At 36.8% G+C, this 26,150-nt stretch overlaps 2 protein-coding genes across 7 annotated transcripts in view; both read right to left on the reverse strand.

The window, feature by feature from the left end:
* Nucleotides 1-289: 289 nt before the first annotated feature.
* On the reverse strand, nt 290-4,918 carry cdca5 (cell division cycle associated 5). Its single transcript, XM_051110522.1, has 5 exons — nt 4,582-4,918; nt 4,344-4,423; nt 3,134-3,196; nt 2,529-3,035; nt 290-624 (listed from the first exon to the last, which is right to left on the reverse strand). Exons 1-5 carry the CDS (start codon nt 4,634-4,636, stop codon nt 544-546), a joined length of 786 nt encoding a protein of 261 aa, XP_050966479.1. The 5' UTR covers nt 4,637-4,918; the 3' UTR covers nt 290-543.
* A 2,027-nt stretch (nt 4,919-6,945) lies between these two features.
* The window catches only part of clip1a (CAP-GLY domain containing linker protein 1a), a 40,369-nt gene continuing 21,164 nt past the window's right edge, over nt 6,946-26,150 (reverse strand). For 2 of the 6 annotated variants that reach the window (XM_051110501.1, XM_051110504.1), the window contains 22 exons: nt 23,832-24,731; nt 22,121-22,216; nt 21,584-21,641; nt 21,409-21,492; nt 21,161-21,317; nt 20,798-20,963; nt 19,106-19,321; nt 17,920-18,060; nt 17,713-17,798; nt 17,349-17,469; nt 17,048-17,100; nt 16,260-16,377; nt 15,275-15,360; nt 13,233-13,353; nt 12,952-13,004; nt 12,698-12,815; nt 12,167-12,219; nt 11,903-12,020; nt 11,670-11,817; nt 11,282-11,334; nt 9,098-9,225; nt 6,946-8,155 (listed from right to left, as the gene is read on the reverse strand). In XM_051110501.1, coding sequence (XP_050966458.1) covers nt 7,927-8,155; nt 9,098-9,225; nt 11,282-11,334; nt 11,670-11,817; nt 11,903-12,020; nt 12,167-12,219; nt 12,698-12,815; nt 12,952-13,004; nt 13,233-13,353; nt 15,275-15,360; nt 16,260-16,377; nt 17,048-17,100; nt 17,349-17,469; nt 17,713-17,798; nt 17,920-18,060; nt 19,106-19,321; nt 20,798-20,963; nt 21,161-21,317; nt 21,409-21,492; nt 21,584-21,641; nt 22,121-22,216; nt 23,832-24,731 — 3,303 coding nt within the window. In that variant the 3' untranslated portion in view covers nt 6,946-7,926. Of the gene's footprint in view, nt 8,156-9,097; nt 9,226-11,281; nt 11,335-11,669; nt 11,818-11,902; nt 12,092-12,166; nt 12,220-12,697; nt 12,816-12,951; nt 13,005-13,232; nt 13,354-15,274; nt 15,361-16,259; nt 16,378-17,047; nt 17,101-17,348; nt 17,470-17,712; nt 17,799-17,919; nt 18,061-19,105; nt 19,322-20,797; nt 20,964-21,160; nt 21,318-21,408; nt 21,493-21,583; nt 21,642-22,120; nt 22,217-23,831; nt 24,732-26,150 lie in introns of those variants that run through there. The other 4 variants (XM_051110503.1, XM_051110505.1, XM_051110506.1 and 1 more) reach the window with 4 other exon arrangements.

The raw sequence follows: 26,150 nt of genomic DNA on the forward strand, positions 1-26,150 counted from the left end.
GCTCCTTTCTAAACATTATGCAATTTAGCCAGAATTTATGAATATAAATGTAGCATGAAATATCACATAATGTACCAGCTCATCCCTTCTACTGCCATTTTATCAAAGAATTTTTTTTTTTTTTTACAAAAATAAAATGCAATTTCAACTCTAACAGGCTATTACTCCTTTAAAATACTATTTATTACAACATCAGGACACTACAGATGTGTAGTAAACAACAACAAAAAGATCTACCATGAGATTTTAACCAAACTGATAAATCAAATATGAAGAAAAACAACAACACTGAAATAAACAAAGAAAGACCAAAGAAAGATTTATTGATGATTGTAGCACTGTGGAAATCAAATTATACCAGAACAACAAAACTATTTGTTTGATCTCTTAAAACTTGCTTTCTGTTACTATAGAGTTTGCAAGCAGCAAGAAACAGAGGGCAGTAAATGTAATAAATGATAAAGTAGTAATAAGTTGAGCACTATGACAGGTCCTGAAAATGTCCTGAGCGTGCGTGTGTGCGTGTGTGCGTCTTTAGAAATGTCATTCAACAAACAGTTCAAAACTTTCAGCTTCCTCAAACTCTGCATTCATCTTCGCAGCAAGAACGTCCAACTCTGACATCTGAAAGAGCAGAAAAAAATTGATCAAAGTCAATAATCAAGCGTTTAATAAGGGAGCCCTGCTTCAAAGTCATTTCTGCATTTACATTCAGCTTCTACATTGGCATCTGTGGTTCAGTGAAGAGCCTGTAACATCCATCAAAACTTTCCACTGCACAAAAGGTTCTTAAGATAAAAATGTTTTTCACACTTAGAAACAAAAATGTTTACTGAAAGGTTCTTGGGGGAACCAAAAATGGTTTGGTCTGAAAATCCCCTTAAAAAAAAAAAACAACTTTCAAAGAATTGTTTTTCGTATTTTTTTTTTTTTTTTTTTTAATCAAATTTACTGAGCATTTTTTCACCCTCAGCCCATCCAAGATGTGGGTAGATGAGATTTGTATAATTGTGTCATTCCACCACTTGCTCACCAGTCTTAGTTAGAAGAACCAGTCTTAATTAGACAAAAAGTCCATAATCCATAATAACGCTTCCTCCAGTTAAAAAGTCCATCTCCTGTTGTCTCTCACATCAAAATCCAGCCACATGTTTGTTTAGAGCCGTTCTAGCTTTTTTTGTGTTTTTTTTTTTTTTTTGCTTGTAAATGGTGCTTGATCTGTGCAGATTTCTCACATGACTCAAACCACTTTTTCACTGGGGGAAATTTTATTATGGATTATGGACTCGTATTTTAGTTAAAAATTTCTGAATGATGGATTTGTTTCAGCTTTTGTCTTCTCAAGATGTTAACTGATGGACTGGAGTGTGGAGGGACTGCAAAATTTCAGTATATCCCTGGTAGCCCTTTGGGCATATACTCTTCAGATTTTGGTACCTACACTTAAAAAAGCAGGTAAACTTTTTTTTTTTTAAATGTAGAAAAAGATAGAAAAACAGATAGGAGGCTAAATGTCAATGGAAAATATTTCCAATACACAAATATTTTATTATACTATTTAGCAGGGTATCTGCAGAAAAAAAAGGTAATTTATGACCCCTTTTAAGAGCTGCACAAGTAAATTGAACAGTATGAGTGTGGCTGGACAGTGTTTATGGTACATAGAGTATTAAGCCATAAAATGACAGTTCAAATACAGGTTTTCATAAAAACATTTTTTTTTACAACAGCATTTCAGCCTTTAGACCATTTTTATGAAAAAGGATAAATCAAGCATCTACATTATTATATTAATGTAAAACGTATAAATATTACTTTCTTAATTGTTTAGATCTTTAGAAGGCACATTGACTTCTTTCACATTTACAACTCTGTGTTTGAACATGGGTGGATATTTGCATTGATCTGACCATCAACAGCAGGAAAGGCTTATTGGAAATGCAAATTCCATTTCAGGCTTTAGGAGCAGCATAATATAGCAGTTTCCCCGGTAACGGCAGCACCGCGCTCATAAATGCTGCTTTATCACACATTATAGGTAAGATGAAATAAAAAAAGCCAATGACACGTTTCTGAGGGCAGTCGGTTTCCTTCAGATACATTCACATAAACACATCCGCGCCATGTTTTGACTCTGAAAGCTGCCACGCTCATATTTATTCACTGACATCATTGCCTTTTGAAGTTGAATCCAGCTCCATCGTGATTCTTGTCTTTCCATCCCCGACTGTAAAACCTCTTAAAATTATGATTAAGACATTTCTTACACCATTTAATGTATTTAAAACTTTTTATGGCCTTAAATTTGATATAACTAAATTGAAGAGTTTTTAAGGACATGCGGGAGATCTGTCTGTAAGACAGCCCGAGACATTTCTACAAATCTGATCAAGAAACAAACTCATCCTAATCTTAGACAACCTGAAGGTGAGTCAATGTTCAGCAAATTTCCCTATCTGGGTGAACTACACACATTTAAGCGTATTGAGATGTTTTATATCACCTTGTCCTTCCGGACTCACTCTCACCTTTATCTGTTGTACGCGCTTCCTCCTGGTCGTCTTCTTCCCCAGACACACACCCGGGATGTTAGGATCGATCTCTGGAGGGTTGGAGGTGCTGTCGTCAGCGGCGGAGATGTTGAACGAGCCCAGTGAGAAGGACACAGAGCCCTGAGGAGCCACTCTAGATCCCTCGTTTTTACGGATCACCTCTGGCGTCTGAAGCCTCTCGAAACCAAACAGGGTCTCTCGGGTGTTGGGAGAAGAGGAAGACGCGGGATGGGATTTGGGGCTCTCGAAGGACCTGTCCCCCATACTCAGGCGACTGTAAGAGCGCCGCACCTTCTGGGACCAAACGGGGTCCTGCTCCGATTCTTTGGGCTGACGAGACGGAGATGAAGGAGGCAGGATGGGCGAGAGGACGGCTGTCTTGGGCACCGCCGCTACAGCCGGGGACGACGTCAAGACTTTGGACAGCTTCTTCGGCACTTCGGATAATCGCTCCACGTTCTCCTTGTTACTGTCAGACAGGGCCTACAGGAACATTTACACGTCACCACATTATTCTTTTGTGGTACAGTCCAAAAACAATAATCATAAACGTGATACTGGGCAGAGTTTGTCTGAATTACCTGAGTTTTCCTGGGTGCAATTTTCCTAACAGTGATTGAGCGTTTCACAGCCACGGGTGGGACCTTAAAAGTGAGAGATGTAATAATATTACACTTCTGTTAGAATTCACCGCTGCATGATTCAGTAACACTTCACAAAAAGAACACAGTAATAAAGCACTTATAAAACATCTGCATTTGTAATTGTAGTCTCTACATTAAAAACAGTACAACCGTAAAATTTTGAAGTATTTTTACTATTTAAAATAACAGTTTTCTATTTGAATATATTTTAAAATGTAATTTATTCCTGTGATCAAAGCTGAATTTTTAGCAATATTACTCCAGTCACACGATCCTTCACAAATCATTATAATATTTGTATTTGCTGCCCAAAAAAACATGTATTACAATGTTGAAAAGAGCTGAATAAAAAGTTTGATGAATAAAAAGTTCAGAAGAACATCTTTTATCTGAAATAGAAATCTTTTGTAACATTATAAATGTCTTTATCATCACTTTTGATCAATTTAAAGCATCTTTGCTAAATAAAAGTATTTCCATATTTTATAAAAATTATACTGACTTCAAGGTTTTTAATTGTTTAGTGTATAATGTTACAAAAGCTTTTTCTTATTTCAGATAAATGCTGATCTGTGGATCTTTGCATTCAACAAAGGATCCTGAAAAAAAAAAAATGTACATAACTGTTTTAAATATTGATGATAATAATAACAATAACAATAATAATAATAATAATAATAATAATAATAATAATAATAATAATAATAATAATAAATGGTTTCTTTGGCAGCAAATCAGTATATTAGAATGATTTCTGAAGGATCATGTGACACTGAAGACTGGAGTAACAGCTGATAAAAATTCAGCTTTTCATCACAGGAATAAATTCTATTTTAAAGTATGTTAAAATAAAAAACATTACTTTATATAGCAAAAACATTTTGCACTACTACTGGTTTTTTTTTTTCTATATTAATCAAATAAATGCAGCCTTGATGAGCATAAGAGACTTCTTTAAAGGCTATTACAAGTCTTACTGACCCAAAACTTTTGAACGGTAGTGTATATATGATTAAAAACAACAAAAAACATGTGATGTGCAAAATAGCCTTACCTGTCACCTCACAACAGACAATCAGCTTCTGTGTTCAGTTACAGAAGTGAAAGGCTTTTTCTCAGTCAGTGTGTGTGTGTGTAGTGAACTCACCGCAGCTTTAGATGGCAGATTCTCGTCATTTGCAGACAACCTGCTGGATCTCCTTCGCGGTGGACTGTTTCCATTTGACTCTGTGCACAAACAACAAACTCAACACTCACACAACCAACACAACATGGAGATACTGTAGTGTTGAACACTGTTTTAGCATCGCTCCTCCGTCATTCGCTAATCACACGCACTAACGCCAGCAGCCCCGCAGTGTCATAATCACAGTAATAACACTCACTTCTGATTTCATCGCTGCTTTTCCTCGACGATAATCGTGTGGTTTTGCTGCTCATCTTGACGGTAAAGATCCAGAAACTAAAGCAAACAGCTGCTGCTCCGTAAGTTTCGCTAACACGATCAATCACAACAACACTGCCGCACGAACACTACAACAACCGCGCCTTTGTTTTACTTACACTGATTAACCCGTTATATGGAATTCATTAACGCAATTTGATCAGTTTTCAGATGTGAACGACTCCGCTCCTCTTTCAAATTCGCCCGCCTTCCCATCTACAAACAGGATATGACGGATGCAGGGGGTGGAGCTAAAACAACTACTTCCGGTGTGCTAAACACGTGTCTTCCTCAGGGGCCGCTTCACCACTGAACACAGTGTTGCCAACTTAGCAACTTTTCAGACTACCCTAGCAACTATTTCTTCAAAAAGCACCTAGCAACAAATGTAGCTATTTTTAAAATCTATTTGGCAACTTTTAGCAACTGTGCCTCATGATAAAAAGACACATTTTCCCTCTAAATTACACAAAAATTGGAAATCAAAGATGTCTAACAGTTCCCATATCACGTGAATAAATTTGCTAGATGCAGTTGTTCTATAATAATTGTTCATTTATGATAACCCCTTGTTATTAGTTTGTCAGTCAGTAAAAATTTTTTTAAGAAAAATAGAAAAGGTACTGGTATTTTTCTCATTTGTAACCTGAGAACAAAAAAAATACAATGTGTCATTTTAAATTCAGGTTAAAAACCTGTGAAAAAAACAATACTGAAAATTCCTTCAAATTAACACAGTACATTGTGCCCTACTTTACAGACTTGTCTTAAAGTGTAGCATACTAACTACCTACCAATACACACTGCTTAAAAATATAATTGTTCAGAATGTATAGTTAATAAGAAAATACATAAAATGTAATTGTATGCTCTATTCTATGCAGTTTTGTGTTGTGATTACATAATAATGTCATCGCACAGTGACATCAAAACGTCATTTAGCAACTTTTAGCAACAAATTGTCCTGCCTTTAGCAACTTTCCCTAAAAATTAGTTGGCAACACTGACTGAACAACATTCAAATATCAGGATGTTTTGGACAGAACATGCGTCATATCACTGAACACAGAGCAGAGATTGTTGGCCTGCGGTCCACAGCAGTCCAGACCCTGCAAGATTCGTTTTGTTTTATATTCTGTCTAGTGTATATTTTGAAGTTGATGTCAACATGCACTGGAGACTTTGACATCACATCTGCCTCGATCTGAATCATGTTTGAAAGAATCATTCCGTTTCATTGAATAAGATTTATGTAATAATGTATTTTAGGTTTTTATGAGATCATTTGGTCATTAATTTTTCTCATTACTTTGAATATGTATTTGATTTATATCTACTTTTTTTTTTTTTTTTTTTTAATAAACGTCTCCAATGTAAAGGACTTAGTGTTACTGCTGACATACACAACTTATCAGGAGTTAGTTTTTATTAAAAGTAATGAAATTCCTTATAATAAGTTGTTTCTTTTTGATGCCATATGCATGTTTTTTATTATTATTCTTCTACTCTGAACTCTTCAAACTTTCAATTAACTATAGAATGTTTAAAATTGTGATCTAAACAAAGAATAAAATAAGCAATTTCTGTATTTACTAATTCAATTGTGATTTACATTTTTTTTTCAAAAACGTCCTTAAGACGTGGTTATGTCCTTTTGTTATGGCGCCATACATTTAATTCTGAAGAGAACTTGGTAGTAGTCTGGTGGGAGGTTAAGATTATCATCAGTCTGGAAGTTCATTATGTCTTCAACTTGGACACCAGAAAACCTGCAATGAAAATAAATCCATCCAAACCCTTCACCATCTCATCCTGTCACGGGTGTATCAGCAGAACTGTAACTCTAACCTATAAACTACAAAAACGGTTTAAAATATTCCTTTAACATGGCATTTTGAGTTCGTTGAATTTTCATGTTTTAATTTACATGCAATTTTTACAATAGATAAAAGAAAACACCAATTCAACCAAACGCTCAACAACACCTTTTACAAATCAATTGTACATTTTCATGCAAGTGTAAGCTATTAAATGTAATCTACAAATCATTATGAGATGTATGTTTAGTAGTCAACATTTGAAGTGGATCAAAACCTTTCATCAAAGTTATCCTAAAACCAAAACAATACACCGTTTATGTCTTTGCACAACTTGGATTTTTTGATCCACTTCAAATGTTGACTACTGTAGATCCAGTTTAATTCTAGAGGAGCACATTTCTTGAAAATATAGAGTGGATGAAGGTACTTTTGGCAAACACTGGTGTAGATCATGGTTGTGTTTGACTACATCAGACAATTAGAAATGTATTTGAAAACAATGTTTATTGTAACTCACTGCATTTCATCAGGCAGTTTCATTTTCAAAAACAACGTCTGGCTCGGACAAGAGACAAACTGCCCTACATTTTCTGCAGACGGTTTCCGATGTTCTTTAGGGCCACGCACACGTTTTTTTTTTTTTTAGAGCAGCACATTCGCATGAACATACAACACAAAGGATATTTTTTTTGCACTTAAAAGACATTTCTTGAAGTTTATTTCCATAAAATTTCCCCTTTAGATCTTTATACAAATAAATGTCTCACAAACAATCTGGGAAACACACGCCGACTTTACTGGAAACAGTCACAATTTCATACATACCAGATCTCCACAACGTCATAATTATAATAATAATAAAGTAACAAAAACCATAAGATGGTGGTTACTTGCGTTTTTCATTTCTTTTTGGGCAAAAGTTGCGAACGTTTTCCTAACAGTCATTCTGAAAGATGATAAATGTTTGAAACATATTTACTTATTTTTTGTTTAGAAATTCTGAAATTTTCACAATACTAGAATAACTTACTCTTTATATTAACACTTCTCTTCCAAACGCGTTGATATGTGAAGGGCTGTTGAGAAGTCAAGCCTCCCGTCCACCAGAGGTCAGCACTGAAGATCAAAGATCTGAAACCGAAGACCTTCGAGCGTATGAGAGAACCGTAGTTTCCAGATTTCCTGCTTAACCACCACAGAAAGAATGAGCTTTTACTACAAGGTACTTTCAAAGTGAACTTAAAACCCTCTTCCCTCCTAACAGTCATTCAGTGCAATAAAGGCAGGTAAAATTGCCACTGAGTAAACTACTGATGCTCGCTTAAAGTGACTGAAGGGTTTAGGCTTATGTGGTGGCAAACACACGGGTGAAAAACCACGCAAACTTACAACAGTCTTTTGTGCACGGTTTGATTCAAGGCATAGTATTGCAAGTACAAATGTGGCGGGATCACGGAGGCAGGACCCTAGAAAGTCTGATCGTCGTTGCAGGACTCGGTCCAGTGGCCGAACACCTCACAGATGTCACAGTACGGCCTTTCGTCGTTGGGACTGCCGTGGTAGGTGGTGTGTGGCGGCGAATCCAGCATCTGGTCCTGGGTGGGACAGTCCTCGGTGTCGTGCAGGTCAAAGCAGTCGCAGATGTCACAGAAGAGACGGGGAGGGGGTTTCTTTTTGATCGCTGGCTCCGCGTGACTAGGTCGACGAGACAAGGGTGTGAGATATTGTGTAACAAATATTAACAGCTTTTTAAATTCAACATACTTCTGTAAAACAAAACTGAATACAACGTAATTGCATAATCTGTATATAGCACATTTGTACATTCATTATATTGTGTATTGTTTTTTCACATATTTATTCTAATCACTTGTTTATTTTTTGTTATCTGTGTCTCGTCACTTGTCGTCTTGTCTGTGCACTGGAAGCTTGCAATAAAGCCTTTTCTGATTCTGATAACACAAGCTGAAATAATACATTTAATTCTAAACAATACATAGGATTTAAGTAAAAATAATAATAATAATAATAATAATAATGTTTCTTTAATTTTAGAAATACTCTTCTATATACAGTCAAACCAAAATTTATTCAGACACCTCCAACATTTCTCATATTATCACAATTTAATCGCTGTAGTTTAGAAAATAGTAATAAAATATGACAAGAACTCAAGAGTTAAAATGTGTCATAAATTCAACTGATAATGTCAGATAGAAAGTAACAATGTATGCAACAAAACATGGTCAGGTCAAGGTGTCAAATCAAATCTTTGGTCCCAAATTTCAAATCAGTTTTAGTCCACTGTACGAAGGATTTTTTGTACAACATGTCACAGTTTACTTTATGTTGTTATCCTCACTTACATAAATGAACTAGTATAAAAATATCACAACTTCTATCTGGTGTCTGAATAGTTTTTGGTTTGACTGGATTCATGTGCACAGAATGACATTTTTGTCTGAAGAACTAAAAGCCATCACCAAACCTACAAAATCTCTATGTACCCAAAGTCAACTAATATAAAACCAGTAAAAATATTAACTGATCAATTTGTTACGTTTAAAGATTAAAATGAAAAAACATTAGTGAATTCAACGGGGCTGTATGTGGAGATGTAAAAAAAAAAAAAAACACCTGTTATGAGTGTCTGTTTCAGCTGCGCCGTTCCCATTGAGCGCTGCTTCAGCCATCTTCTCCAGTTTAGATTTTAGGTCTTCGTTCTTCCGCTGCAGATCCACAATAACCGAGTTCAGGAATTCAACCTGTCCCAAAAAAGAAGTTGATTAACAAAAGTCCTTTAACTGTGCAATTCACAATTTTATAATCCCATAAACCCGCAGAAACCATGTCCTGTTGCTCTGAGATCACACATCTATTCTCATGGCGTTGCTGTTGTATAATATGATTGACTGATTGTTTATAATTTGGTACCATGTCAGCTACCTCTGTAGTCATAGTGAGAAACAAGTGAAAAATAGAAAAAGTAAATATCAATATAAAACTAACTACATAAAAAACTAAATCTGGTCTCACTTCATTAAAACTCTTTGTAGTTAACTGGAAAGTAAAGAGTCCTAGAGTAGTTCAAGACATCAGAGTCCATTAAATCATGTCTCAGAGATAACAGACGCATGGCTCATTTGACAGATCATTTGGTTCCATTAACTTTCCAAATCTTCCAGCAAGCACAGGACCGACTTGGTCATGTTTATTTGTGCTCTACTGTTCCCATTTGTCTTGAGGATGTAAGTGTTTCTAGTATAAAGGTCTGAAGGTGGCATTGGGCATCAACTGAACTCTGAAAAGCCTCTTTAGCCGCAGCATCCGCTCACTCATTTCCTGGGAATCCACAATGTCCCGCTTCCCATCAAAAAAGGATTTTAAAACTGTGCCTCCAGGGGCCGCAGTCCATTTAAAATGTCCACAAATGCTGCATGTTCATATCTGCAGGATGCCATAGTTTGAAGACATTATTTTGAATCTGTTATTAAGAAATTCTGTTGTTGAGAGGTTTTGCTGCAATAACAAAGCGACAGCACTGGATCCTGCAGTAAAATCTGAACTACAGTGGGGAACAAACCAAACCACTTTTGTGATGGTTGACCACATGAGCTTCAGATCTGTATATATTGAGGTACATGGCGGAAAGCTTTCTCCATGTTTAAAGGGGTCATCGGATGCTAAGTTCACTTTTTCATGTTGTTTGAACATTAATGTGTGTTGTCAGTGTATGTACAAATCTACCCTATAATGATAAAAATCCATGCAGTGGTTTTTATTTAATCTGTAAAAATAATATCCCCTTTTTCAAATCGAGCCGTTCTCAGATGCCTGACGTTGTGGCGTCACACCCACAGAGGACACTCCCACCATAGTTGATTGACATGAGCGTCTTACCTCAGATCAGCTGTAACAGTCCAGTAACTTTCCTTGTTTTGATGCCGGAGCAGGAATGTAAGTTAGACAAGAATATCTCCGATTGAGCGATTGAGGTGTTGTGTTGCTGGATGTAATAATGAACATAGTGGTCGTCGTTTACTCCCGACATCTGAGCTGCTGAAGATGCAGTGGATTACATTTGTTTGTGAAGGGAATGTGCCTCCTGATCTACATATATCTGTCTATGTTCACGCAAATCATTCGTGATCCAGCTTGTGAGTATAAGCGTTTTTTTATGAATCTTTCCTAATAATGTGCTAGTTAGCAAGTTTAGCGGCTAAATGTGGCTAAAGTAAACAGGCTCGTCACTCCACAGAGAAAAGAGAGGGGCGGGGCGAGCAGAGCTCATTTGCATTTAAAGCAGCCTCGACCAGAATGAGATGATCTTTGCAGAGCAGATTTTGACAAGGTAAAAAGGGTGTTGTTTTACACTACCATTGAGAATTTTTAACCAAAGTATATTATAGACTTTTCATTAAGACCCTAAAGAATCATATCAACTTGTGGAAAATGGGCATCCGATGACCCCTTTAAAGTTGTTGGTGGTAATTAAACATGACTGAGCAGACTAAAATTTTATTTCAATATGTATGAAATATTTTACAGATGCAAATATCTGTAAATGTGTTAAAAATCCAGTTTTAACTGAGTATGGACAACAAAAGGAAACTGATTTATGAAGAGAATGTAAGAAACATATCCTATATATGATCTGAAAATACTGATTCAATTTAACTGTCCAACTTTTTAGCTAAACTTCAGATGTTTAGACAAAAAAAAAAAAAAAAAAAAAAAAAAAAAAAAAAGTATGTCTGTAGTATGTCACTACAATGGTGGACCAAAATACACATCATAAAGAGAAACCTCTCTTTTTCATACCTGTCGCTCAGCATTCTCCTTTGCCTCCTTCCATGTTTTTAAAGCAGAATCATCTGGTAGGAACATAAAACATGCAAACGGGTCATGTAGAGTCAACATATGAATAAAATAAACTTATAAGTTAGGTTAGTTTCAGGAAACAGTTTTAAAGCAAAGTCTGATCCCAAGTCCAGGAAAAATGCAATAGCAGAGCTGCAGTCTGTCTGGAGGAATTTAAATGCAATGCAATGGAAATTGATTTCCCTTACGTAATTCTATCTTTCCATTAGATTTTACAAATGTAAATATAAATCATTTAACTGTTTCTTTCTAAAATGTGCATTTCAAGCTGTGTTATCTGTTTTCAACCGCTGGAATATAACGCGTCACGTGTAGAGTAGAGTTGTACCCGAGTCGTCGTCTCCTGCGCTGGTGATCTGAGCGTCAGCTAAACTCCTCTCCAGATTCTTCACTCGCTCCTGCAGCACCGTGTTCTCACTCCTGTGGGATTTCAGATTGGACTGCAGCGTCTGTGTCGAATCACGCAGACCTGCTAGCTGCTTGCAGGAACCACAAAAGAAAAATAAATCAAGCAAAGCTGAAATCTGCACAGACACACACTCTAACTCAAACAGATGTTACCTCCTTTCTCAGAGAGTCTAATTCTTTGTCCTTTTCTGAGATCAAGGCACTCTGTGTTTGAAGAGATTGCTGTAGTGCTTCCTTCTCCTTCTCCGTTTCTTTTGTTAAAGTGCTTTCCCTGTACAGACGAGAGGTTGCGTGACATTTGTATTCTCCATTCATTAAAGCAGGAATGTAGGGCCAGAATATCTATTAAAACAACAAAGCAAAGACTTCTAAACATGGCACAGTCAAAATTGCATTCAATTTCCTGTCGTTGCTCACCTCATTTTTATCTTCTTCAGTTGACTATTGAGGCTGTCACACTCCTTTTTGAACTGCATTAAAAGGAAACAGAATTTAATATTACAAATAAGAATGTAATATTACTATGCATTAATATTTTCATCTTTTAAAAATGTATCAACTCAGTCAAACAGCCCATCATTTAGAAACCACAGCTGACATCGTCAATTCATGAAAAACTTTTTTTCTGCAACTTAATTACAGTCTTGTTGACTTTCCTTTTGGAGTACAGCCTTTGATTTTTAAAGACTAAAGCCACTTTTCAGCTATTTCTGCCCAGGTACCCCCAACTTAGAGATGTGAAATGACCAAAGACTTTTATTATTATTATTATTATTATTTAAAATGCACAGTTTTAGGGGGTTATTCAAAGATAGCATCAAGTCAATTTTATTGTGCACTTTGTTAAATTTGAATTAATTTGACTGAATGATAATACATTCTTAAATTGGGATAGCCACTCTGTAACACTCAGATATCAAACAACACTTATATAAACAGCCATAGTACCTCATTTCTCAGAGAGTCTAATTCTTTGTCCTTTTCTGAGATCAAGGCACTCTGTGTTTGTAGAGACTGCTGAAGTGCTGCTTTCTCTTTCTCTGATTCGCTGGTTAAAGTGCTTTCCCTGTGCACAAGAGACAGACTGTGTGATGTGCGCTTCTGCTTTCATTCAGTTGTGTTTGCAGGTTTAGCACAAATATAGCTGAAACAATGCAACAAACTCCTTGATGCATGATAAGATGAATTCTGTCGTTCCTTACCTTGTTTTCATCTCCTTCAACTGATCATTGAGGTTGTCACACTCCTTTTTCAGCTGCATTAAGAATGAATTAAATTTAGGGCTCTCACCTCTTGAGTTTGCACATCAAACATCACAACATTGTATATAAAAAAAAAATATTTCAAAAATGACATTTAAAATCTAAAAAAAAAAAAAAGATTTGAGGTCAATGATCTGCACACTCAATACTTCAGTCAGACAAACATACAGACGCAAACTAAATAAATGGCTTAAATTACACATATCATCTGGTTCACATACATTCAGCAGGATGTTGCTGTCTTTGTGGCTGCTGGCGAGCTCCACCGTCAGCTTCTCCTTCTCTTTTTTCAGAGCCTCCACTGCCTGCTCTTTTTCAGCGGCTGCTTGTTTCAACTCCTCACTGAAACACACAACCAACATTTACTCAAACAACACACACAGACAGATAAAACCTGAAATCTCAGTAGACTTTTTTTTTCTTAAAACACTTATAAATAAAATCAGTTTTCAACAATTTTCTAACCTGTTCTATAAACTTACACTACTCGAAATTATGATTGCATATATGTGACCCTGGACCACAAAACCAGTCACAAGGGTCAATTTTTTGAGATTTACATATACATCATGTGAAAGCTGAATAAATAAACCTTCCATCAATGTATAGTTTGTTAGGATAGGACAATATTTGGCTGAGATACAACTATTTGAAAATCTGGGATCAAGGGTATAAAAATATTAAAATATTGAGAAAATCACCTTTAAAGTTGTGCAAATGAAGTTCTTAGCAATGCATATTACTAATCAAAAATTACATTTTGATATATTTACGGTAGGAAATTTACAAAATATGTTCATGGGACATGATCTTGACTTAATTTCCTAATGATTTTTAGCATAAAAGAAAAATCAATAATTTTGACCCATGCAATGTATTTTTGGCTATTGCTACAAATATACCCCTGATACTTATGACTGGTTTTGTGGTCCAGGGTCACATATGGCCTATTTAACAGAAGACAAGCAGGTATGGTGACAGATATTTACTGTAGACCCAGTGGTTGTTATACAGGGCATTACATAGTTCCAAAAAGTGGTGTGTGTACATACACACACAACACGTTTCAACTATGTTAATATTTAAAGGGATAGTTCACACAAAAATGAAAACTGTCAACATTTCTTTCCTCTGCTGAACAGAAGATAATCTTTGGAAGAATGTGAGACACCAAACAGCTGCTGGTAGCCATTGACATACATAGTATTTTTCATTTTTTTCCATACTATGGAAGTCAATGGCTTATGTCAACTGTTTGCTTATTCTTACCCTTCAAAATATCTGTTGTGTTCAAGAGCTAAAAGAAACGCATACAGGTTTGGAACATCCTGAGAGTGAGAAAATTATGGAGAAAAAAAAAAAAAAAAAAAAAAAGTGTGAACTACCCCTTTAAAACTTACATTAAAATCAACAAGTCAGTGAAAGCTCATCATGAATACAAAAACAGTAAATATAAAAGAGAAATCACTTAAATGCATGGGCGTCTGAACGAATCTTGGTGGGACAGGACCCACCCACTTTTACCGTCTCTAATTCCTGAATGTCTGCACACTTTTTAGAGCGCCATCAGTCAAATCCATTCCACACGACGAATGCGCTAATAGATTAAGCTCTATGCTCACGCGTATGAACAGGCAGCATCCGGGGTGGAGGAGTGGACGGTGCGGGCGCGGGCACATCAGGCGCAATCATCAAACATCTTTCAAAGGAAGTGGGCGCCACAGTCCTGACCGCATCGCTGTCTATACTGCGTATAGGCTACACAAAGCAGATTGATAAAGAAGTGGGTATACCCTGCACTACACCACCGCATGTTAATTAAACTCCATTTTGTGTTTTCACTAATATTTGCGCCTGCCGTGCTCCTGAAACACAGCAAAGTAAACAAAGCATCTGAGTGTATCTGCTGCTCAGATACACCTAACCCTACCCGATACTTTATTCAGACTTTTCGATTATTTCCTTCATTTTTATTATTATTGAAAACAAATGCCTTTCCGATGTAAAATGAGATGTGAAAACGCAGAAGCACGAGTTTGGAAATAGGCGGACGCAAACTCGGGTCGTTTGCGTCAAAAAACACAAGTTAAATTACTTGTTTTTTTGCTTACGCCACTGGAAATGTATTTTTAATAGCCGTCTTTTGTACTGTTGTGACGTTAGTGGGCAGAGGACCCACATTTATTTTGCTTCCGACGCCCATGCTTAAATGTGTCAACAATTCAAGGAAAAGCAGTGTGAGCTCCTGGCTGAAGACACTCACATGTCTTTGGTGAGGCTGCTGATCTTCTGACTGTCAGAGCTCAGATTCTCCTCATACTGCGAGTTCTGCTGTTTCAAAGTGCCCAGCTACAACAGACACAGAGAAAACCATTTACAAACATCCTCTGATCATCTAAAAATACACTCACTACAGGACAAGGACAAGCTGCAGCTGGCACTAATAAGTATGTATAATTCTGCACACATCTGATGAGAGAATTACATAACATCTGCTCTTTCATCTGTGGCATGTTTTCAGATTACACAGAAATAGACTCGTCCTCAATTTGCTAAAAATAATAGAAACCGAAGATGCGGGGGTAAGACATTTTGCAGGTTTAAAAGCAGAAATGTCAAGGTTGTTTTTGTCAAAGCATGTTTTGTCTATGTGAATTATTCAGTAATACTAATACTGTCATTTGACATGTAAAAATGTCTAACAACCATTGCAAGTATCCTAGCTGTACTGAAAGACAGAATATAATGGCACATAAGCAATTTTGTCACATTATATCACACTAGTGATCAAGTTTTCTGAAAATACTTTCAAAACTGTATTTTAAAGTCACCATGAAATCTAAATGGAAAATTCTTATTTACTGTAAATGATTATAAAGTTACAGATGATTTATCCATGTGCATAATTATCATAATCAAAAACACTGATTACAGTAATCTGTCCACTCGCATCCGATCAATGCGAACAGCAATCACCCAATCCCTTCACAATGGACAAAATCATAAACAACAAAGAGATGAAAAGATCACCATTTCTGTTTCATGCTGCTGCTTTATCCCGGTTCACTGCCTACTTTTATTAGAAGTGTTTTACACCTACACTTTCTGGATCACTGACGGCATTCTTTCAACCAATTATTTCTCTTGTAAAACTTTTCACAACAAGTCAACAACAAACTTACAATTTAGACCTTAAACACTCACAACTGTGCAACCTTTAGCTTCAGTTAATGTAATTCTGATGTTACCTCATTTCGCAGAGAGTCTAATTCTTTGTCCTTTTCTGTTATCAAGGCACTCTGTGTTTGTAGGGACTGCTGGAGAGCTGCTTTCTCCTTCTCTGATTCAGTTTTCAAAGCGCTTTCCCTGTGCAGAAAAGAGACTGAGTGACGCGTGCATTCAAGGAACAGATTCAACTGTAGTCATCATTTACTCGTCCTCATGCTGTCCAAACCTGTATGACTGTCCTTCACTCATGAAACAAGAAGAAACATTTAGCAGAATGTTCACGCTGCTGCTTTCCATACATTAAAAAATATGCAGCTCCAAGGAGTGCCATAAGTCTTCAGATTTCAACTCAAGCTACTGCCATAGAGATGAACAGGAACAGTCACGATGGACTAATTTTACGATGCTTTTTTTACATTTCTTTTAGAGTTTGAGATTTTCTGTTCTCACTGAATGAAAAAGAGCAACTCGAACATTCTCCTAAACATCTCTTTCTTGGTTCCACAGAAGCAAAAAGACAAACAAGTTTGTCAGAGTCAGTGGATGATGACAAATTTTTTTAACTGTTCCTTCACATCATTTGAGGTTGTTTGAGGTCTGAGGGCAGTGACTGGCTGGAACTAAAAATCAGCCCCAGACCTAAATCAGCCCACCAGAACACACACAGGAAGACAGCTTTTATGACATGTCTATAAAAAGCATTAGTTAGGTGCTATAGGAGAGATCAGCTGACACACTGAACACTGAATCATGACACTGAAAGCTTCTCTCCATGTACATAAATGTCTGTATGTAAAAAGTTCATTACCTCGATTTCACCTCCTTCAACTGATCATTGAGATTGTCACACTCCTTCTTGAGCTGCATTAAGATGACAGTAAGATGAGAACTCACCTCTCACAAATAACACACAAATGAGAACAGCATATTCAAATTAAGTTAAAAAAATGTAGCTTAAACTACAAGGTTTGCAGTACATTTACACAAAACATTTCATTCAACTGAATATTTTTTTCTTTGACAAGCAGAAAAAAAGCTGAAGCATCTGAATTTTAAACAACAACAAAATGAAACAGTAAAATACTGCACATATCATCTGGTTCACATACATTCAGCAGGATGTTGCTGTCTTTGTGGCTGCTGGCGAGCTCCACCGTCAGCTTCTCCTTCTCTTTTTTCAGAGCCTCCACTGCCTGCTCTTTTTCAGCGGCTGCTTGTTTCAACTCCTCACTGAAACACACAAGATTACTGTGCTTTATTAAGGCCTGCTTTGAAGTTTACTGCGGTCCTGATTGAGAGCCACTGTCAACTTCATTGAAAAACATAAGCTATTGTATGTCAGTGTTGTCTTGCATGTCTTGTTCACACAAGTTACATTTTTAAAATTAACACATTTTTTTTTCCTCAAACAGAAATGACTCAATCTACACGATTCCACAGAATCAGCAATTGCAACTGGCTGAAGACACTCACATGTCTTTGGTGAGGCTGCTGATCTTCTGGCTGTCAGAGCTCAGACTCTCTTCATGCTGCGAGTTCTGCTGTTTCAAAGCATCCAGCTACAACAGACACAGAAACCATGAGCAGCCTGAAGCAGACGCTAGTTAAAAAAAAACAAAGAAAACAAAAACAAACAAAAAAAAAAACAGTATTATATGAAAATCCTTGGCATACACTTACCTTGCTCTGCATTTCCTGCACTGAGTTCTTGAGCTGTGTCACCAGAGTCTCAGCCTCAGTCTTGTCTTTCTGCAGCTGTTGGTTGTCGTGGGTCAGTCTCTCCAGCGAGGCCTGTGCAGCCTGCTCTGCTGTCTCTGACACCTGGGGTCACATCAGCAGCGGCGGGAGGAAAAATAAAACAAAAAACAGTTTGCTTGTTTGCAGAGTTTCTGCAGGTTTTATGAGGGTACATTTAAGACTTTAAGACCTTTTTAAGACCAACTAAAGAAAATTGAAGTGAAATCAATGCAGTAATATGTTCTTTAATACAGTTCGAGTTTTACTTTCACTTTCAAATTAGCAGCAATTCAGCGTCTGACAATTGTTTGTTTTTAGTTCGTCTAAGTTTTCCCTCTTTTTCTCACTTTCCTTGGGTAAAAGTGGCGTGCACATTTTACTTTCACTTTTAAATGAGTGGCATTAACGTAACGTAATGACCTTTTATTATAACATTTTTACAAAATTACACACTTTAAATGAAAATCAGCAAACAAATATTAGTTTTCAGAATTTAAATTATTTTTAAAACAGACACTTTTGCTTTTGGTTTTGAAACTCTTCCACCATAGTCGTGTCTTTCTCACCTCTCTCTTGTCGGTCAGCTCCACTCTCTTTATGTGATAAACGAAATCTGATCTGTGATGCGACTGTTGTTCGGCACACTGTACTGAGCGGCCGCGTTCAGTTTTAATTGTATTGTCTGTTCTCTAACCGAACTAAATGATTTTTATTACTATAAAAAAAATCAAAACGACAAGTTCTTCTTTGGGTGACTGACAGATGATAGCGCCATCTACCGTGTATTGTTTAATGAATATTGAGCGACCTAAGCCATGTAGCGCAGAAATTATGCTTTCACTTCACTTTAAAATGAAACACTTGGGGAAACAATCCCTCACGAAAATGAATGCCATGATCATATGAATTTAGGACTTGTTGCTCTGATTTCAGACTTTTTCAAGGCCTTAATTCATGGAAAAACAATTTAAGACTTTTTAAGAACCGCAGAAACCGTGGTTTGCCACCTTAAATTTTTTTTTTTTTTTTTATGAATTAACATGCATTTACAACTGCAGTACTTGAATAAATCAGTCAAAATAGTTCCAAGCTCTTTCAAAAATGAAGCATTACATAAACGAAGTCTTACCACAGCCTTTTCTTTGAAGGTCTTCAGCTCGTCAATCTTTTTCTTCAGCTCCAGGCTTTCATCCTGAGACGCACGGAGCTCCTGCTGCACTTTATCAAACTTGCCTTGTAATTCCTGCATCTCTTTTGAGTGACGCTCCACAGCATCGGCCAGAGCTTTCTCTCCCACAGCAAGCATGTCTTTGGCTTTAGCCTGATTGTCTTCAGCGCTCGTCTCCTGAGGACGCATGAGAAAATGTCAATGTTTAAGTCATTTAAGAGTGTGCTTGATAACAAACAGAATAAAAAAAAAAGGGAGAAAATGACCACAATTTTTTTTATTATTAAAATAAGGTGAGAAATGGTTTTGCTAAAGTGTTAAAGGGATAGTTCATGCAAAAATTGTAAATTTTTGGTAAAAAAATTGTATCACCATTTACTCAATCTCATGTTGTTCTATTTAGTACTGGGCAATAAAATCATATCATATCAAGACTGTGATAAAATTTATGTTGATAATGATAAGCTCATTTTTACTCATCATGGATTAATCTATCCGTCTATCACACAGCAGAAATAAAGACAACAGCAGTCAGTGCATGTGTTTAATAAGCGCATGTTCTGTGTGTCTCGCAGTGATTTCAGCGTCTTAATATATGAGACTTGAACACCTCACCAGCTTTAGACCATTTACTTTGAGAAAAAACTACTGTCAAATACACACTGAAACTGAAAGACCTTCAAAACAACCCGTCAAAATAGAAGTCCGGTTTAACTTAAATAAAAAATTATGACAATATATTACTATTATATATGAAAATATAATTTTTAAAGTAATAATACTATAATTTTTGAGGAATATCAAACAACCAAGGTATTTTTTTTTCATTAATTTATACAGTTCTGTTGTGGAGCCTTTTGCTTGACAATAAAAATGCAATGTTTTGTTGTAAATGAATTAAAGTGATTATGTTTTTAAAGAATGATCAAACTGTTAAAGTTTTAATAATTATTTCATTTAAAAAAAAAAAAATCATACATTTGTATTGAATCATAAAACAGAATTGAGAAGAAATGAAATAAAAAAAAATTAAAACAAATAAATACATTTAGGGGAAAATAAAATGGATTTCATGGGGCCCTAAAATAAATGATTACTCTGTGTAATTGAGTTTAATTGTGAAAAGTTATGTTTGTTTGCTCATTTTATATATATATATATTTTTCTCAAGGTCTAGCAAATGTGGAATGTATTTCCTTCCTCATCAACTGTAAATGAATATCACAAATATAAAAATCATATGATATGGCAAAAATATTTTCTTGGCCATAAGACTTTGGCTAATCTCTGAAACAAAACGGAGGATATTTTGACTCTGCATTAAAACTTACATGATCCAAAAAATTAAATCTGTTCATCGTATGAAGTGATCGTATCTCTTCACAAGACTTGGTTTAAATGGCTCAGTTCATATGGATTCATTTGACAGTTAATGACTCTTTTAGACCTTCTGAAAGTTTTGGTTACCAGGAGTTTCAATGAAGGGACAGAAACGTCTCAGTTTCATTAAAAATATTGCACTTTTTAAAGTTGAAACCAAAGTCTTGGGATTGAAATAACATGACGGTGACTAAATGATGAGAGAATTTTTGGGTGAACCTTTAATCATTACACTTAAACACAATAAGTATGGAGTTGTTCAGCAGTTCTCACCAGAAGCTTGATCTTCTCCTGCAGGTCTGAAAGCTCTGCTTTGTGTTTCTGCTCAAGGCTTTTGGCTTCTTTCTCAGCCTGGACTTGTGCTTGAGAGTGTTTCTCCTCAGCCTGAGCTGCTTTCTCCCTCTCCTCCTCCAGCTGCTTCTGAAGCTCCTCTAGTCTCCTGAAAACAGGCAGCATTTGTGAATTAGCTATGATACTCTACAATAAGGCCTGATTCACTCCACCGTTCAGGGTGAATTTTAGGCCCCACAAGCCAAATCAAGCCAACATGTAAATTGAGTTGAACACTTCTGTTCCCTTTCCATATGTTTTCTTTTAAAAAGCAGTTTAATGAAACGCATCAGAGCAGAAGCAGACCTCTCTTTCAGCTTGACATCCTCATTCAGCTTTGTTATTAGAGTAGAACTGTCTCCCGACGATTTCGTCATGTCCATGATGTCATTCTCAAGTTTAGTCTTGTCTTTGGTCAGCAGCTGTATCCTTTCTTCGTTTGCTTTCAAACTTCTCCGTAAACCTTAAGATGGAACAAGAAACCAATCACACCATCACAACGTGACATTATAAGTGGTTTCCGATTCACATTTGAGTGATGAACTCGTACTGACCGGCAATCTGGCTCTTCATATCCTGTAGTTCAGCAGAAAGAGATGTGCTCTGTTCTTCTTTATTCTTGAGCTCCTCGCGCAGCTCTGAGACAGACAGCGATCATCAGTCACACTGAACGTGAAGATCAACGAGCTCTGCTAAATCTTACATAAGTCCATGTGTGCACACACATACCTTGATTAGTCTGAGCGGATTTGGCTTGATCATTAGATGTTTTTTCAAGATTCTGTTTCTAGAAAATGAAGATTGTGAATTGAGTTGAGAATTATGGCTGAGACATACTCAAGTTCTTCAGAGGAAGACCCTGCATCGGAGGGTCACCACATCTGGATATTCATTCATTCATTCATTCATTCATTCATTCAGTGAGTGAGTCAGACTGCTTCTGGAGATTAACTTCTGCATTCCTAAACACAGACTCCAGAACCATCATCTTCCACTCAAGCAGGCTATAATTAACACTTTACACTTAATTAACACTTACACTTAAAGAATCAGTTCACCCAAAGATGAATGACTGTATGACTTACTTTTTTCTGTGGATCACAATATTTTGGAAGTTGGTAAATGTAAATGACAATATTCATTTCTGGGTGAACTCTCTCTTCAAGTACTCCTATTATCAGTTCATGTAGTGCTTTTGCTGTATTTTTCTAATGAGATACTTCCACTAGTGAGTTTCCATAAAGGTGTGTTTTCACAGTGACTTACCAGCACACTAACTTCTTGCACCAGAGAGCTCTTTTCCTGCAACAGGCCATTGAGCTCTTGCTGTTTAACCTCTAGTACTGAATTCAACTCAGTGACCTACAGCCCGGTGTAGAACCATAATGGAGGGAAATGACAGGGACAAAACATAAGGAATGACAGCAACTCAAAAAGACCTGTGCCGGTCAAAGAAAGCAGAACTTGAACAGAAGTGAAGGACTGAAATATTATGGAAAATAAAATTTAAGAACATGTTAAGAACAATGTTAACAGGGATGTAAAGGGCTGCACAATTTAGCAAAAAACGTTGTGGTTCCATATCAATTTGTCAACAAAATAATAATAAAAATAAGTGTTACCAAATTAACATATAATTTACTAAATTAAAGCAAAACAAGAATTATTAGAATTGTAATATTTCACTGTAAAATAAAGTATTTTTTAAAAAGTTTTATATCAATCGCTTTTATTTTAAGTGCTTTTTATTACAAGTATGGGAAGACGGTTGGCTCATGTTGTGTTCCCAAATGCAGGTTTAAGGTACCCAAACTCAGTGCAGATGCGGTTTGTTCGGAGCAGCATTTACTGTGAAACACACATCACACATATTTACTTGATTAAATCACAGCCTTTGCAATTTGAGAATCACACTAAGCCATCCTGTGATTTTGGTTTTATTCAGATCAATCGTGCAGCTCTATTATGCACAAGGCACAAACGAAATGATCAAACAATAGGAATGAATGAACACCACAGGACTACTGCAAAACCTGGTGCACTGACAAAGACGAGTGAAAATCACTGTCATTAAACACCACTCATGTCAAATCTGACGCACCTCCAATGAGTCGAATGAGATTTGAGAACTACAGCGGACAAAAGATTCTTGTTTGTTTGTCATATAAAGCTATTGCATGGCTTCGGAAGAGATGAAATCCTTCTAAAGTTCTTTATAATGCATTTTGTTAATGAGATTGAAAGGCCCATCTTACATGCATTTATGTTGAATGGAAAAGAGCGACTTGGACATTCTGCTGAATGACATTGTTTATATTTACTCTTTTTCCAACAAAGTTTACTACTTACTTTACTACTTGGTTGTGTATGAGGCCTGCAATCAATGTTTCTGCAAATAACAACTACTAAATAAAAACTTAAATTATAAATAGACATATTGCGAATAACACTAATACTGCTTAAACAGTGCTGATGTTTAAAGTCTACATTTGTTATTATTAATCTAAGCATTATTGCCTCACAATAATAAATATTGCATCATCTAAAAATAAAAAAGCAACTTTTTTTTTTTGTTATTGAGCACTGTAGCCTTTGATGCATTGTCTTCTCTGCACTTTTGTCTAGTCTTCTGACTTCTACAAACACTATAGGCCATATGAAGCTTTTTATGGAGAAGAATGAGGGTTGGGAGAACTGTCTTGTGGCAAAGCATGCTTTGTTATCCTGCAAAGAATCGCATACAACTTTTCCTTTGATGAGCATTCTCAATGGCCACATCTGCACTTTACAACTCGATGTTCATTTTGTTACATAGTAGTTACTAACATTATCTAACATTAGAATTCTCACAGCAAACAATAGCATTTGTGCCAAAATGCTGTTGTTTCTTCACTATCACTCTTCTTAGATTCCTTTTTGTACATCTTCAACATGTGTACGACATGGTCCTGCAGTTGTGAGATAAACGAAGGCCTACCTTTTCTTCCTGAGATCTGGCTTGGCTCTTCGCCTCCTCGATTTGGGTCAGTAACCTCTCCATCTCTTGGTTCCCTTGACTGTGCTGCGACTGCAGAGTCTGAAGGGCTGTTTTTTGCTCCAGGGCCTCTTGTGCCCTTTCTTGCAGCTGCTGCCCTATCTTAACTCCCGTGTCCTCCAGCTCCTTCACCCTGAGCTCAGCACTGTGAAGTTTTCCCAGCACCTCCTCCATTTCCACCAGGTGCTGCTCCTCTGCCTTCTCCAGATTGGTGCGCAGCGTTTCCACCAGCCGTTCGTTCTCTTCGCTGGCTTTCAGGAGCTGCGCCTTGTGCTCTTTGGCTTCACCCGTCCAGCCCATGGCTTCAGAAGCATGTTTGTTGGCGAGCCCCTCGAGCTGCAGTTTGTGTGTCAGTTGCAACTGTTCTAGAGCCTTGCTCACCTCCACCAGCTCAGATCTGCTTGCCTCGTGGGAGGATTTGAGCTCCTCCAAAGCTTGCTGGTGCGAGGCCTCGACCGATGCTAGTTTAGCGCGCCACTCCTCAACGACATTTGAATTCTCCTCCTTAGATTTGGCCAGCTGAGCTAAAAGCTGCTCGTTATCCTTTGACAAGCGACCTGAGGATGACTGGAGCTGCGACAGAGACTCGCCGTGTTCTTTTTCTCGAGCCGCGAGCATCTCGCGCAGGGAAGACAGCTCTGTCTGGTGACTGTGACTCTGAGCGGCCAGCTGTGCGCGGAGGGAGCTCAGCTCCTCCTGGAGAACTAATACGGAGGAGTCAGGAACCCCATCCTGCCCTGGGACAGCTTCCAACGATTTACGAAGAGCAGCTACCTCCTTGTCCCGCAACGAGAGATCCCGCTCCAGCTCCAGGATACGGGACTTCTCAGAGACCGTGGCCACCTAAAAGAGAAAAAGGTCTTTGAATAAACTATACATGCTGTTTGGATGAGTGAGAAGTCATTTAATGGTATGGATATGATCATCTTTTCCGGTTAAAATGTGGATCATTTAAACTGATTTTCAAAGATGTGTAGTTTTGTTCAATTTATAGGAGTAATCCTCCCTAAGCTATGTTAAAAATGCAAATATGCGAAAAATCTGGGACAGAATTGGGAGGAATCATGACTTTGTGGGGGAACAACCACCAACCCCAAAACTGATCATCTAACAGGGCTCCCACACACGAATGGATTATCACCATCTTGTCAGTTTAGGATCAAGGAATTGTAACTATACTATGGGCAATTTCGTTTTATATGCTAGCTTTTATTCTTATTGTAATTTAGTAAGACTTCAACCTTCTGTTCACACAACCACTCCATAACAGAGCACAACAGTTGGGTTCTGAAAGTAAAAATTCCATCAACTTTCTCCACAAGCAAACCGATTTTTAACAATAGTTTATAAACCTTTTAAGCAAAACCTGTTGTGAGCTCTGATGTCGTTAATCAACAATATGCAACCCTGGACCACAAAACCAGCCATAAGAGTCCTTTTTTTTTTTTTTAAATTGAGATTTACGCAGCATCTGAAAGCTAAATAAATAAGCTTTCCATTGATGTATGATTTGTTAGGACAATATTTGGCCAAGATACAACTATTTGAAAAACAGAAAATACTGAGAAAATCACATTTAAAGTTGTCCAAATGAAGTTTTTAGCAATGCATATTATTAATCAAAAATACAAATTTTGATATATTTATGGTAGGAAATTTACAAAATATCTTCATGGAACATGATCTTTACATAATATCCTAATGATTTTTGGCATAAAAGAAAAAAAAATCTATAATTTTGACCCAAACAATGTATTTTTGGCTACTGCTACAAATATACCTGTGATACTTAAGACTGGTTTTGTGCTCCAGGGTCACAAATGTGCTTTAGTTGATGGCATCAGTTCGCATTATTTCAACCTATTAAAAAATAATAATAATAATAATAAAAAAAACAATAAACAGCAGAATTCCTGCTGAAAAATACATTACCCATGATGCTGTCAAGAAAATGCCATGATGCCGCGGTGAGTGATTTTGCCATAAACATAAAATATATTGTTTTTATATAAACAGAAGTGGCCAAAAGTGATGTCTGGTTTGAATAAAGGAAAATTCACATATTTCCCTTATTCAAACAATGTATTATTAATGATTTTGATTTTGCAAACATATTGCATAGTTGTGCTAGAAGTGTAAATCGAATGCATGCACTCAGTTGTTTTATATGTAATAACACAACGAAACTGTTCTACAAAGAAGTGCAAACCTTCAGCACTGCTGCAATCAAAAACAAGTATGAACCAACAAAATAAACCGATT

This window comes from Labeo rohita, chromosome 5 (genome assembly GCF_022985175.1).
Source record: "Labeo rohita strain BAU-BD-2019 chromosome 5, IGBB_LRoh.1.0, whole genome shotgun sequence".
NCBI lineage: Eukaryota > Metazoa > Chordata > Actinopteri > Cypriniformes > Cyprinidae > Labeo > Labeo rohita.